Genomic DNA, 13,408 nt, shown 5'->3' with positions numbered 1-13,408 from the left:
TCTGTCTGTCCCTGTCTTCTGCTGTCACTGTATCTCGCTCTACCTGTCAACAGAGAGAGACTGTCCCTTATGGACCCAGTCTGTCTGTCCCTGTCTTCTGCTGTCACTGTATCTCGCTCTACCTGTCAACAGAGAGAGACTGTCCCTTATGGACCCAGTCTGTCTGTCCCTGTCTTCTGCTGTCACTGTATCTCGCTCTACCTGTCAACAGAGAGAGACTGTCCCTTATGGACCCAGTCTGTCTGTCCCTGTCTTCTGCTGTCACTGTATCTCGCTCTACCTGTCAACAGAGAGAGACTGTCCCTTATGGACCCAGTCTGTCTGTCCCTGTCTTCTGCTGTCACTGTATCTCGCTCTACCTGTCAACAGAGAGAGACTGTCCCTTATGGACCCAGTCTGTCTGTCCCTGTCTTCTGCTGTCACTGTATCTCGCTCTACCTGTCAACAGAGAGAGACTGTCCCTTATGGACCCAGTCTGTCTGTCCCTGTCTTCTGCTGTCACTGTATCTCGCTCTACCTGTCAACAGAGAGAGACTGTCCCTTATGGACCCAGTCTGTCTGTCCCTGTCTTCTGCTGTCACTGTATCTCGCTCTCCCTGTCAACAGAGAGAGACTGTCCCTTATGGACCCAGTCTGTCTGTCCCTGTCTTCTGCTGTCACTGTATCTCGCTCTACCTGTCAACAGAGAGAGACTGTCCCTTATGGACCCAGTCTGTCTGTCCCTGTCTTCTGCTGTCACTGTATCTCGCTCTCCCTGTCAACAGAGAGAGACTGTCCCTTATGGACCCAGTCTGTCTGTCCCTGTCTTCTGCTGTCACTGTATCTCGCTCTCCCTGTCAACAGAGAGAGACTGTCCCTTATGGACCCAGTTTGTCTGTCCCTGTCTTCTGCTGTCACTGTATCTCGCTCTACCTGTCAACAGAGAGAGACTGTCCCTTATGGACCCAGTCTGTCTGTCCCTGTCTTCTGCTGTCACTGTATCTCGCTCTACCTGTCAACAGAGAGAAAAATCCAAGTTCCGAGAGAGAGAGAACCCAAGCCACCCACCTAACCCAACCTTCCGATGCACAGAAAACGTGGATTATTTTTTTGAGCCGCTACTTTTCATAGGGCTTTGTAATGTGTTCATGGGGGGGGGGGGCTGTAACGTACAGAATGTGACGTTGTGGTGACAAAGGTGTCTTCTCCCTGGGTGGGCTATAAGGTGTTGTTTACAAAGGTACAGTCATTTACAGGCGCTTGGAATTATTTACCTCCTGGCCTGTACGAGGAGGCATTTGGCACGGTTACTTAAACCTGATGCCTCTGTTCACCTAATGGTAAATAAGTACCTGGGAGTTAGGCGACTGTTGTGGGTTGCATCCGGGGGAGGATCAGCCGTTGGGGTATTAATAAGCCTATTAGGTTCCCTGTCTCCGACAATTCGAAACCGTGCCATTGTTAGGGACAGGAAGCCTGCTGGGCTAAGGCCTGTTGAGCAGCCCGTGCTCTAGAGTAGACAGGCTTAAACTACTTAATCTAACTATCACAAAGTACATGAAACAATGGGTACATATTGGATAAGTTTAAATTCACGAAAGACCTTGTTATACACGGGTTTAGAAAGACAGTTGTAGATTTTCGGAACAAATTACCGGATAACATAATAGATATGGCATCACTGGATTGTTTCAAGCGTAGGTTAGACATATGTATATGACTGAGTTTGGGTGGATATGAGTAGGAGCTGCCGCGTGTCGACTAATGTATCTGTAGCCAGCAAAATGCAAAAAATCTCATCTTTGGTCAAATATTACAGAATATTTTAATTTTTAAATTAAAATATTGTAATATTGGTGCCGTAATTTGGCCAAACTCCGGGACCTTCTGAAAAAATTAATAGAATAGGTCTGGCCGATAGAAGGGCGAATTAATGTTTAGTTAGGCTTTAGATAGGCTTGTGTTCGCTGTTTTTCCCACATTTCTATTTCCTAATATTTCTTAATACTAATCTCAATTAGTATCAAGTTTTAGTCTTTAATGTTTTTCCTGCCCGAAACGCTTTGCGTAATAGTGGCTTTAGGCATTGTATGTCCTAACTCTATCTAGAAATCTATCAATTTTTGTATAACCTCATCTATGTATGTTCCTTACCTGAATAAACATTTGAATTTTTGAATTTGAGTCTATGGAAGCATGTCGTGTATTGTGGGTGTTTGGAGGGTGGTGTTGTATCTGGGGCTGGGAGAGAGAGAGGGCGTAGTACGCACGTGGACGCATGTTTGGGGGGGGGGGGAGTGCGTGTTCACAGGGGGGGAACAAGGGAAAGTCCACGTGCGTGCGTCATGGGATATCGATCGATTTTGGGACAAGGCGTAGTTTCTCAGAGGGGGGGGGGGAGGGAATGGGTATTGGGGGTGTCAGATAGGAATGGAGGTGATGGGGAGGGGGGGGGGAGAGGTATACATGGAAATAAGTGATACGAAGAGATAAGAATATATTTAAAAAGATAAATAATGAATATAGCCATCTTTGAATATTAAGGGCAGTTAGAGCCTATTGAGACTGCGAGATACGGAACGGAACTATCAGGAGAAAATGCCAAGCTATTACGACTATATATAGCACTGGGAAGGGGTCAGGATAAGGATTTGGGATGGGACGGAGGAAAGGAATGGTGCCTCAACCACTTGAACGGTCGAGGGATTGAACGCCGACCCGCATGAAGCGAGACCGTCGCTCTACCGTCCAGCCCAAGTGGTTGGGCACTGCCAGAAAGAAGCCGTCAAGAGATAACGCTGAGAGGAAGATAACGGCGGACAGTCCTGCCGGCGCTCCGTCTCAACTACTTGTTATCAACACCAGATGTTATCTGATTACCGCTCCCGCCGGAATTTCCGTGAGTTAATGGGTCTTAACGAGTGGTTAGTCACGTGGACTGAAGTGGGCTGTTGCCGGTGGTGGTAGTGGTGCTAATGGTGGTAGTGGTGCTAATGGTGGTAGTGGTGCCAATGGTGGTGGTGGTGGTAGTGCTGCCAGTGGTGGTGGTGCTGTCAACATACTGCTTGTAACACTACCGGGTTTTCCAGTTAACATCTGCTAAATGCAGACTATAAAATTAATTAACCTTACAACTCTTTTAAGATATTCATTACACGAACATAACTATTTCAATTAGTATAACCCTTTGTGGTTGTTTTGAAAACTAATGTATCGCCTGCAGCGAGAGAACGACTCGACAAAGCTCATTTTCCCGCTTGTAGACGCCATACATAGCGTTGGGTTAGGCTATACCTGGTTGATGGGGTTCTGGGAGGAGTTCTACTCCCCAAGCCCGGCCCGAGGCCAGGCTTGACTTGTGAGAGTTTGGTCCACCAGGCTGTTGCTAGGAGCGGCCCCCAGGTTATCCCCATAGCGTTAGGCCTGCTATGTTAGGTTAGATTTAAAATTCTAAAGTCGAAACCACCTTGTGGACTTGTAGCCTAGGGAGACGATCTTCGTTTCAACAAATTAAACAGTCGGAAGTTGCACGGCCCGCTAGGCTAATTCTCTTGTGGAGAGGTTCGTCTCAGACAGGCTGGGTGGCGAGGGAGAGAAGCACATGATCCAACAGATAACTATGAAAGTGAAAGTGGCGACGTTTGGGCTCGCTTGGACCCTTATCACCACTGAGAGAAGGTGGGATGTTGTTGTTGTAGATCTAGCTACTCAGAACGAAGTGTTCATGTAGCACGGGTTATGGTGATCCCGTAAGAAGGTGGGAGGGGGGGGGAGGAGAGTAGTCTGTCCTCCTAAGGTCCCCCCAACGTCAAGAAACTGTCGTAGTAAATGTGACCTATCCTAACCTACCAGAGGGCCCGGACAGTATGTCAATTTCGCGAGCCGCTACCATTTTCTAGTACGACAATTTTTGGTCTTAGGTAGAGAGAGTAAACGTCAAAATGCGACGTTCTATTAGGAGGACGGGTTGAGGAGAAATGGCAAGAATTAGACGTATACAGATAAGGAGAGCACCTAAGGGCAGAATAATACCATTCAACTGTGTACTGAGAAAGCCAGGAGTCAACGCCAGCTAAGCCAGGACTAAGTTTATAATAATTATCAAGAGATAAAACCACAACTAACATTACATATTTGATGCCATATAACAAACAAACGTATTTGATAATATAATGAAAATAGGAAATTGAATATTCTATATTAAAACACAGTCGACACAAATTACACAATATTTTTCTGCTGGTGGCGAGTGTTAGAGTGAAAACCTCGTCACTCTAAACACTTAAATAATTGGTGTCAAATAATTGGTGTCAAAGGGAAAGGTCTTGAGCTCGTAGCCTCACGGGTAAAGCCCGCGCACAGGTGAGCGCCTGACCAACAAATAGTTCCTGGCGAGTGAACGCTCCTCAGCAAACACCTGGCGAGCGAACGCTCCTCAGCACACACCTGGCGAGCGAATGGTCCTGATAAACTACATCTGGCTAGCGTATATATCCTGGCCAATGAACGTCTCCCAACTCTCATCTTCTTTAGCTCCACACGTGGCTCATAAATTATATATATAAAAAAGAATCCACATTTCCGGTTATATTTAGGATTGGGAAAGATACTTTTTTTTTGCCTTTTTTTACCTTGGCACCCTCACACTTTTGGCCATGTGCGCGTGGTATACCAGGAAGTAGACCATAAAAGGTATAGTGGCAGAGTTAAGAGTGGGAGGGTCAGGTCCAGAGAGGGGGTGAATACCTCTCATAGGAATGTGTGTGTATATACCGACGCATCGGTGCGCACTCCTTTCTTTCAGATTTCGTTGAACTCCATGCGTAATTATTTCACAAGTCGGTGCACCCTAGATATTTGGGGGGAAATTCCCGACCTGCAGGCAAGATGTGGAGGCCCCCAGAAACATGTATGGGAATCCTGAGGAAACGGTTACCTCATTATCATGTGATTCCCGCGCAATTCTCTAAAGAAAACGGGTGTATAGCAGATGGGAAACTTGCGTATATATATATATATTGCATGTTTTTACGAGAAGTTGGAAATTGGGTTTGTATAAATATAGTAGCGAGTCCTTTAATGTACAGAAAAATTTAGAACGCTTTCGTAGATATATATGTCAACATTATTATGTAACAATACAGTTTGCTGATAAAACTATGCGACACATACGAATGATGCCTCATAAAACCTCCAGAAAATAATGGCTTGCCAATTGAGAAACATTATCATATTTGGCCACGATTAAAGTTCATCCACTCCCCCCCCTCCCCAAATTAGACACGCGTTTCCCAATTTGAACAGTTTTAAATGCGTACTGCCAATGGACGGAGCATTCCCACCAGACTGTCGCATTTGGCAACTGTGGGCGGCCCGGACGGGAAACCCCAGTGGAGGGGGTGCCGGGGGCCGCCACACTACGCACTCCCCAACCTTGGCCACTGGAGAAAGTTTTGGAAATTTTGGCGATTTTTCTTGTGTAATCTTGTAGATGAGGCTTCGTGTCTCGAAAGGGTTTATGGAGTTTAAAAGCCGGTTACATTATTGTAGGGGATTTTGGGGATTTTTTGAATGTGGTGAACACCCCGCTGGAGTATAATTTGATTGATTTGAATTTGTTGAAGTAAGCGTTGTACGGAGGATAGTATAATATGTTGGGAGTTTAGGGTTTATATATATATTTTTTGGAGCGAGGTAAGGGAAGGTAGAGAGTGATGGTGATGGTGGCGGCGTGTGGCAGCGAGCGGTGGAGTGGCAGCCATTCACTCGGGCCGGAGCTCACACACTCAGTGCTCGCCGCTCTCACTGCTCGCTCGTGGCTTCTGTGCCGCGATTGTGCAATGGTGCCAGTCTGGTGAAGTGATTTAGTGCTTTATAACCCGACGGTGGCCATGTTGGTGCGTTAGTGGCGCACGCCTCCAACACCCGTCATAGTCTCAGTAGGACTATATAGTGAAGGGCGCGAGCCTATATAGTAGTGCCCCGGTGTTATTGATCTTGTGATAGCGTGTTTACATCTCGACTCTATGCTAAGATGTGGCACAGTGGCCAGGGTCAGGGTGGCATAGTGGAGCAGGTCACAGTGGTGCCCCAGCGAGGCGGGTGCATCCCAATTCCCATAGCGGGAGACGAGAGCGCCAGACCCAAGGTTTCCTCCCCTACCACCGACTACAAGTCTCTCTACGACTCCCACAACGACTCGGGGTTTCTCTCCGGCTCGAATCTCATCTCGTCGTGTTTGGGGTGTGACGACAACCCTGCCAGCAGTCACAGTACAAGCAGCAGCAGCAGCAGCGCGAATAACATGCGCTCAGAACAGACGAGAGTGGTTGGGGAAGCCCAGCAGCACGCCTCGACTCCTGACAAGGCCCACACGGCTCTCTCACAAGCCAAACTCGACTCTGGCATAGACATCTCGGAGCAGCTCAGTTCTCTCCACCTCGCGTCTCCCTCCACCTCCTCCTGCTCCTCCAGCAGCGTCACCTCCTCAGAGGCTGGCGAGGCTGAGACCAGCACACCAAAGCCAGCGACGCCTCCACCGCGACGCTCACGTCTGGGCCTCAGCGAAGCACAGATCGCCCTCTTGCAGGAGATCTTCCAACGGGACGAAGATGGAGACACGTAAGAACCCGTTTGGCTATTTCCTTAATACATATTCTCTACATAAGTAATAATGAATCATTTCCGAAACTCAAACGAACTAGAGGGTTCAGTTCCTGAACAGATTATGTGCCTCTGTAATCCTTTACACCACCGCCCACGGGATTGGTATGGGGTGCATATTAAAGAAATTGAATTCCGAAACGCTATGCGTACTAATGGCTTTAGGTATGTACTAGCTTCTATCTTTAAATCCAACATTATGTTTGTAACTCATCTTCAATGTACCATTACCTGAATAAAAAATAATATAAATCTGGTGGTTACCGTTTTAAATAGATGGCAAGCAGCTATAGGACGTTTGTGTACAAGAAATAGGGTTCGGCATAGGATGACGATGCATAGAGTTTGTAAACATTGTTTCATCATGTTTACAAAACTGCAGGGGACCTCTGAATTGGATTACCTAATGCAATATTGAATAAGAATGCCTGGTCATGCACGTTAGCCTTCAAGGTCATGTTTTAAGGAATCTCATCATGTTATGAGTTAGAATTTAAGAATATATTAACCCCTAATTCATGCCACAGTTTGAACGACATTGTGAGGAATTCGAACATCAAATATTAAAACATGTTGTTTCTTAACGTTTTAGAAAATATAAATAATTTAAAGTACAGGTTTATTGCGCGTTACAAACACCACTTACATTCCCCAAGATAATACTTAAACAATTTTAAACGCCAATTTAAAGGATACGTCAGAAAATGAAAGTAATCGTGCAAAGAAATGCTAGTCAGGCGTACGAAAATAAATTCTTATGCATAGTGGGTTCCCGTTGAGGCGGGGGGAGGGGGAGGGGGGGGGGGGTGTAGACGTAACCAGATGTACAGTCGCTCACATTGGACCTCGACATGGGCAAATTAGTTCACGCATTCAAATAAGTAATTATCAACAGAAGGCACCAAGCTGGGGCACTGACTTAGAATCAACGGTGTCTAAACAAAATGACATCAACATTTGATGTACAAATGACATTTGTACATCAACTGGTTGCTCATTAATGCGGAAATATAAAAGAACAAAGGCATTTTAAAGACTCACACAGAGACACAGACATTGTTGTTGCTGACTTAATACATAGCTTAAAATGTAAATATGATATGCAGGCTTGACTTGAGACTTGAGAATGGTCCAGGACGGACCGAAACGTCGTCGTCCCTTCACCTTCTAGTGTGTGTGGTCTGGTCATCGTAAATATGATAGAAAAAGAGTGAATAGTCTTTGAACTACAGCAGGTCAAAGGGCGGGTCTTAAAAGCCGATACTTGACTCAACAAGCACATCTAAGCGAATAGCTAGGAGAGTACACATTCTAGAATCTAAGCAAGCGATGCATACAGATGTTAGGCTGCAAGTGAAGTAGAACATTCACCCACCAACGTACAAGGACACGCCGCTACGTCAGTTTGGCTCTTAAAAAATGTAAGAAGAAAAGTACTATGCTTCTTGTTACTACAATAACAAAATACAATGATTGGTAGGTTAACAAGCCTCCACAAACTGTTATTGTTTGTGATTTGTTTAAATTGTTATCTTCTAGACCTACGTAGTTATACCCTGTTTAGTGTAAGTAGCTGTGTTATGGGAGCTATTGTAGAAACATAATGATTATATTTGGTATATAGTACTTCTAATTTCTACTTCTTGATGTGCAAGTAAGCAGCAGGTATATATGAATGGTTTAGTTGAACCGTTATGTACTGGTGAGGCCGTGGTGTGGTCTGGTGTAGACCACATTGTTCTGGTGTTGAGGCCCATCAACCTCTGCTCGGTTTACCACGATACCTTACTGACCAACCAGCATGTATACTCTCGTCGAAGGGGACCAAAGTAAAGCGTGTATACCCAGGGAGAAGCTGGTGTACCGCGGGTTCCCAGACGCTGCCTTGGATCAATAGCTGCCAGAGTGCGCTGGGCCACTTCCGCGTAATGTGGGGGAATGTTTACCTTCTGTTTACACTCTGCACCTCCTGCTTCCCACTGTCCGGGACAGGAAGCCTGCTAGGCTTATTGAGGTTCGACTCGTCTTCCCCACGATGCAACCCACAACCCTAGGGTTGATAAAGACAGGCTGTTGAACACAAGGGGAACACGCACAAGGGGACACAGGTGGAAACTGAGTGCTCAAATGAGCCACAGAGATATTAGAAAGAACTTTTTTAGTGTCAGAGTGGTTGACAAATGGAATGCATTAGGAGGTGATGTGGTGGAGGCTGACTCCATACACAGTTTCAAGTGTAGATATGATAGAGCCCAATAGGCTCAGGAACCTGTACACCTGTTGACTGACGGTTGAGAGGCGGGACCAAAGAGCCAGAGCTCAACCCCCGCAAGCACAACTAGGTGTATTATGTTGACGTATTTCTTGAGATAGAGGCACCACATAACTGCTGCACATTCCAACTTTGGTCTCACAATAGTTGTGAACAATGTCTTTAATATTTGACTGTCCATATATGTAAAATCGATTTTGAAAGTAGAACGCTTAGCATAGGCTCCTCGCACGAAGTAGGTAATCCTCTGGTGACAGTTTACCATTCAAAACCACCATAGATCGCTTTCTTTGGCAGAGTTCTTTAAAGTCTTTCACATAATATGTTGGCTGTGCCTGGCCCATTTTCTCCTATTCCACATACCGTAGCTCGGGAGTCATTATTTGACCACCGATGGTTAGAAAGGCGGGGTCCAAGAGCTAATAGGTCGATTCTGCAAGCACAAATTACACACACACACAAGGAAGGTCTTAGTAAGTGCAACTTATCAGCACGGACAAATAATTCTTAGACAAATAATTTTGTCTAGAAAGCAGTTATTTGTCATCAGCCTAGAGGTCCAGAATATAAGAATGCATCTTTGTTTCAACACGGTTCCTTCAGTAAATTATCCTTCCCCCCCTAGTGGGAAGGATACTTCCCACTAGATCCACTAGCAAGGATATTACTCCTAATAGTGGGCCTCGTAGCCTGGTGGATAGCGCGCAGGACTCGTAATTCTGTGGCGCGGGTTCGATTCCCGCACGAGGCAGAAACAAATGGGCAAAGTTTCTTTCACACTATGCCCCTGTTACCTAGCAGTAAATAGGTACCTGGGAGTTAGTCAGCTGTTACGGGCTGTTTCCTGGGGGTGGAGGCCTGGTCGAGGACCGGGCCGCGGGGACACTAAAAGCCCCGAAATCATCTCAAGATAACCTCAAGATAACCCTATTTCATAATATTCCCCAATACTTACCTCCCTATTCCAATACCTGCCTCCTCAAACCGATATTCCCCATTTTTTGTTCTCCCAACATACCCATATCATTTTACTCCTAATAAAGCCTCCTCCCTCCCCCCATCACCAATTATCCACATCCCCCCCCCCCCATTAATGTTGCGTCACCAGACTTTCCTCCTCAATAATCCCAGCAAAGGATTTCTTGGGATTCCTTGACAGTCTTGGGATGGGGTAAGTCCCAGCCCCCACACACGTCGTCATAATTGAGAGCCTCAACCCGGAGTGTGTTGAAATTGGGACGTCGAGTGTTGTAATTGGAACGTTGAGTATGTGTCTGTAGCCTGGTGTATCTTGTGTGTGTGGGGGATTACGGACGGTGAAATGGGTTTCGTATTTAAAGTTTTGAAATAGGGATGGGTGGATGCTGTATTAGCCTACAGTTGTATGAAGCGAAATTGTTTATTTTTTGTTCAAATAGGGGAAGGGAATTCTTAACATGAGCTATAATTTCTAAATTGGCTTGGGTGAGTTAGCAGAACATGGAAGAATTGTCCAATTACAGGTATCTTGTAATTTTGAAAAATTGTTCAAAAGCCTTCGAGGAAGTTGATCAAAATTGCATTTGAAATATTTTTAAATGGGTGAGAGAAATGAGTTAACTGGCCAACAAAGGCTGTCAGGCTGCGAGTAGCCGTATCGAACAGCCTGGTTGACCAGACTACCAATTAGGAGGCCTGCTCAGAGACCGGGCCAAGAGAACGTTGATCCTCGGAATCATCTACAGGTGGCTGTAGACTAAGTTATCGTAGGGGGTTTAGTAGTCTCCAAAATATCAGGGTTGAGAAAGTTGATAAGTAAATTGGGCTTTGTGATTTGCTTTTGAAATGGGATTAGGCTGTACTGATGTACTTACGAGGATTGTGATTTAATTAGTTTTCCAATTTGTAAAATGCGAGTTTAAAAGAGCGTGAACATTATCAGTCTAGAAAACTGAAATAGGCTACTGGTAGCAATTTGACTTTAGTTACAAGTGATGGTTCCCGTTTAGAAAATGACTTGTAATTGGAATGAAATGTAATAATATGAAAGTTTGGGCTGTAATAGAAAGCGTCTACGTGGGCTGTAATAGAAAGTGATGAGAGAGAGAGAGAGAGAGAGAGAGAGAGAGAGAGAGAGAGAGAGAGAGAGAGAGAGAGAGAGAGAGAGAGAGAGAGAGACAGACAGACACAGAGAGAGACAGAGACAGACAGAGAGAGACACACACACACACACACAGACAGAGACAGAGACACACACACACACACACACACACAGAGACAGAGAGAGAGAGAGAGACACACACACACAGAGACAGAGACAGGCAGACAGACAGGATGTGGTGATGATTCGATAGGATGGTCTTGAAGTGTGTTTTGGGAAGTCGATGTACTTTTCCCCAGCATTGATAAAACATAAAAAAATCTTTGTGGAATTCACCCTTTTCCGGCGTTGCGTCATCGCGATCCGTCGTCTGTGGTACTGAACCTCTCCTGTGCAACACCACCACACTATCCCAGATGCCATAACACACACACACACACACACATACACACACACACACACACACACACACACACACACACACACACACACACACACACACACACACACAGAGGCCACCCCTCCCCCTCCTACAGGCACCACCGTCGCCACCTCAACCCACAATTACAGCTGTCGCGAGGCTCCTGGGAGTTACTAGGCTGCAATGTTGCTATATATTCCTGTTGCTGAGCGCTCATTGGTGCGTGTGCAGCAGCAGTCTTGCACGTCTATAGACCTACGGTCACTTGCGTCTGTCGCTATATTTTTCCTTGGTTTAGTTCCCACGGGCCCTTTGCTTCCGTTGCTGTTTCTTATGGACTGTTTTCATCTGTTAGTCTTCCCCCCCCCCCTCCCCCTCTGCTGCTATACACTCCGGCTTCTGCAGTTGCTACGGGGGGGGGGGGGGGGAGGGTTGCAGTAGTTAGAGGCAGTTTGGTGGTTGTGGCATTTTCCTTACCTTTCAGTACTTATCTATCGAACCTTAAGAGGGCTGTGGAGATGTACACATATAGTTATATATGTGTATACATATATATATATATATATATATATATATATATATATATATATATATATATATATATATATATATATATATATATATATATATATGAATTCCACTCATCATTATTCATCACCGGCATTTTACTTAGTGTTGGGGGGGGGGGGGGAGGGGGGAGGGAGGGGGGGGATGAGATAAAGGAAATTGTAAAAAAATATTATAATTTAAGAAAAATATTATTCAGTATAACAAGACATTTTTTTCGGGTGAAACAAAAAACTTTGTAAGAAAATCAATAGTACTCACGAAGAGGATTCGAACGTGCACCCACGCACGCACGCGCGCGCACACACACACACACACCCACACACACAACCACACACACAACCACACACACACACACACACACACACACACACACACACACACACACACAGTGGGAACTGCTAAGCACACACACACACACACAGTGGGAACTGCTAAGCACACACACACACACACACACACACACACACAGTGGGAACTGCTAAGCACACACACACACACACACACACACACACACACACACACACACACACACACCTGGGTGCTAGAGATTCCCCTGTGTACAAGCTTCCTCGTGGCTTCTACTAATGTTCTCATTCATCCATCACGTTAATGTGACTTCTTTGTGCATACGAAAACATTAATATTGTTTCTATCATCAATAGTCTCTCATTATTATTGCTGTGAATAGTTTTTATGCACGTAGGCCTATATCTCACACTACACAGTAATGGGCTGTGACTCTCGAGTTGGAATACTGATTTTAATTCTACTGTAGTTCTCTTCCACCACCACGACAGCCACAACCACCACCATCACCACTACCACCACCACAACCACCACCACCTACATCACCCCAGAATTACCACCACCACCACCACCTATCATTACCTTTATAGCCACAACAAATAAATTCATGTATCTGTGTGTCTCTCAAGTTGGAACTTCCTCAAGTGGGAATTTCCTTGAGTGGATCAAAAAATCTTCTCTAATTTTATCACTTCCATTTCCTCCTCGAGTCCTCGAGCCTTATCTACTCACGTTTTTTTTAGCCTTATCTACTCGGTTATTGAGCCTTATCTACCCAGTTCCTAACGTAACAGTATTGCGCCATTGTCATCTCTCTAAATTACTCGAACCTCCCTTACATGAGACAGGAGTTGATCCCAGGTGTGATAGCAGGTTGAGTGATTGACAGACACTGTATTAAATGCTACAGTTGCTGAAAGCCGGAACCCAAGAGTAGAGGCTCGGTCGTGCAGGCAGATCTCTCTCTCTCTCTCTCTCTCTCTCTCTCTCTCTCTCTCTCTCTCTCTCTCTCTCTCTCTCTCACACACACACACACACACACACACAGGAAGTAGTTAATAAATGGAATGCATTAGGCAGTGATGTGGTGGAGGCTGACTCCATACACAGTTTCAAA

At 45.4% G+C, this 13,408-nt stretch overlaps 2 protein-coding genes across 4 annotated transcripts in view; one reads left to right on the top strand and one right to left on the bottom strand.

Annotated features, from left to right (window-relative positions):
- Positions 1 to 13,408, bottom strand: part of LOC123771681 (uncharacterized) — a 148,847-nt gene that overhangs the window by 96,549 nt on the left and 38,890 nt on the right. The window lies entirely within an intron of this gene.
- LOC123771684 (NF-kappa-B inhibitor alpha) overlaps positions 5,452 to 13,408 on the top strand; it is a 54,978-nt gene continuing 47,021 nt past the window's right edge. The window contains exon 1 of one of the 2 annotated variants that reach the window (XM_069313362.1): positions 5,452 to 6,600. In XM_069313362.1, the coding sequence (XP_069169463.1) occupies positions 6,014 to 6,600 (587 nt within the window). In that variant the 5' untranslated portion in view covers positions 5,452 to 6,013. The remainder of the gene's footprint in view (positions 6,601 to 13,408) is intronic. The other variant, XM_069313361.1, reaches the window with a different exon arrangement.

Source organism: Procambarus clarkii, chromosome 75, assembly GCF_040958095.1.
Source record: "Procambarus clarkii isolate CNS0578487 chromosome 75, FALCON_Pclarkii_2.0, whole genome shotgun sequence".
Taxonomy (NCBI): Eukaryota; Metazoa; Arthropoda; class Malacostraca; order Decapoda; family Cambaridae; genus Procambarus; species Procambarus clarkii.
The sequence above is the reverse complement of the archived record's forward strand: the minus strand, read 5'-3'. Positions and strand labels throughout refer to the sequence as shown.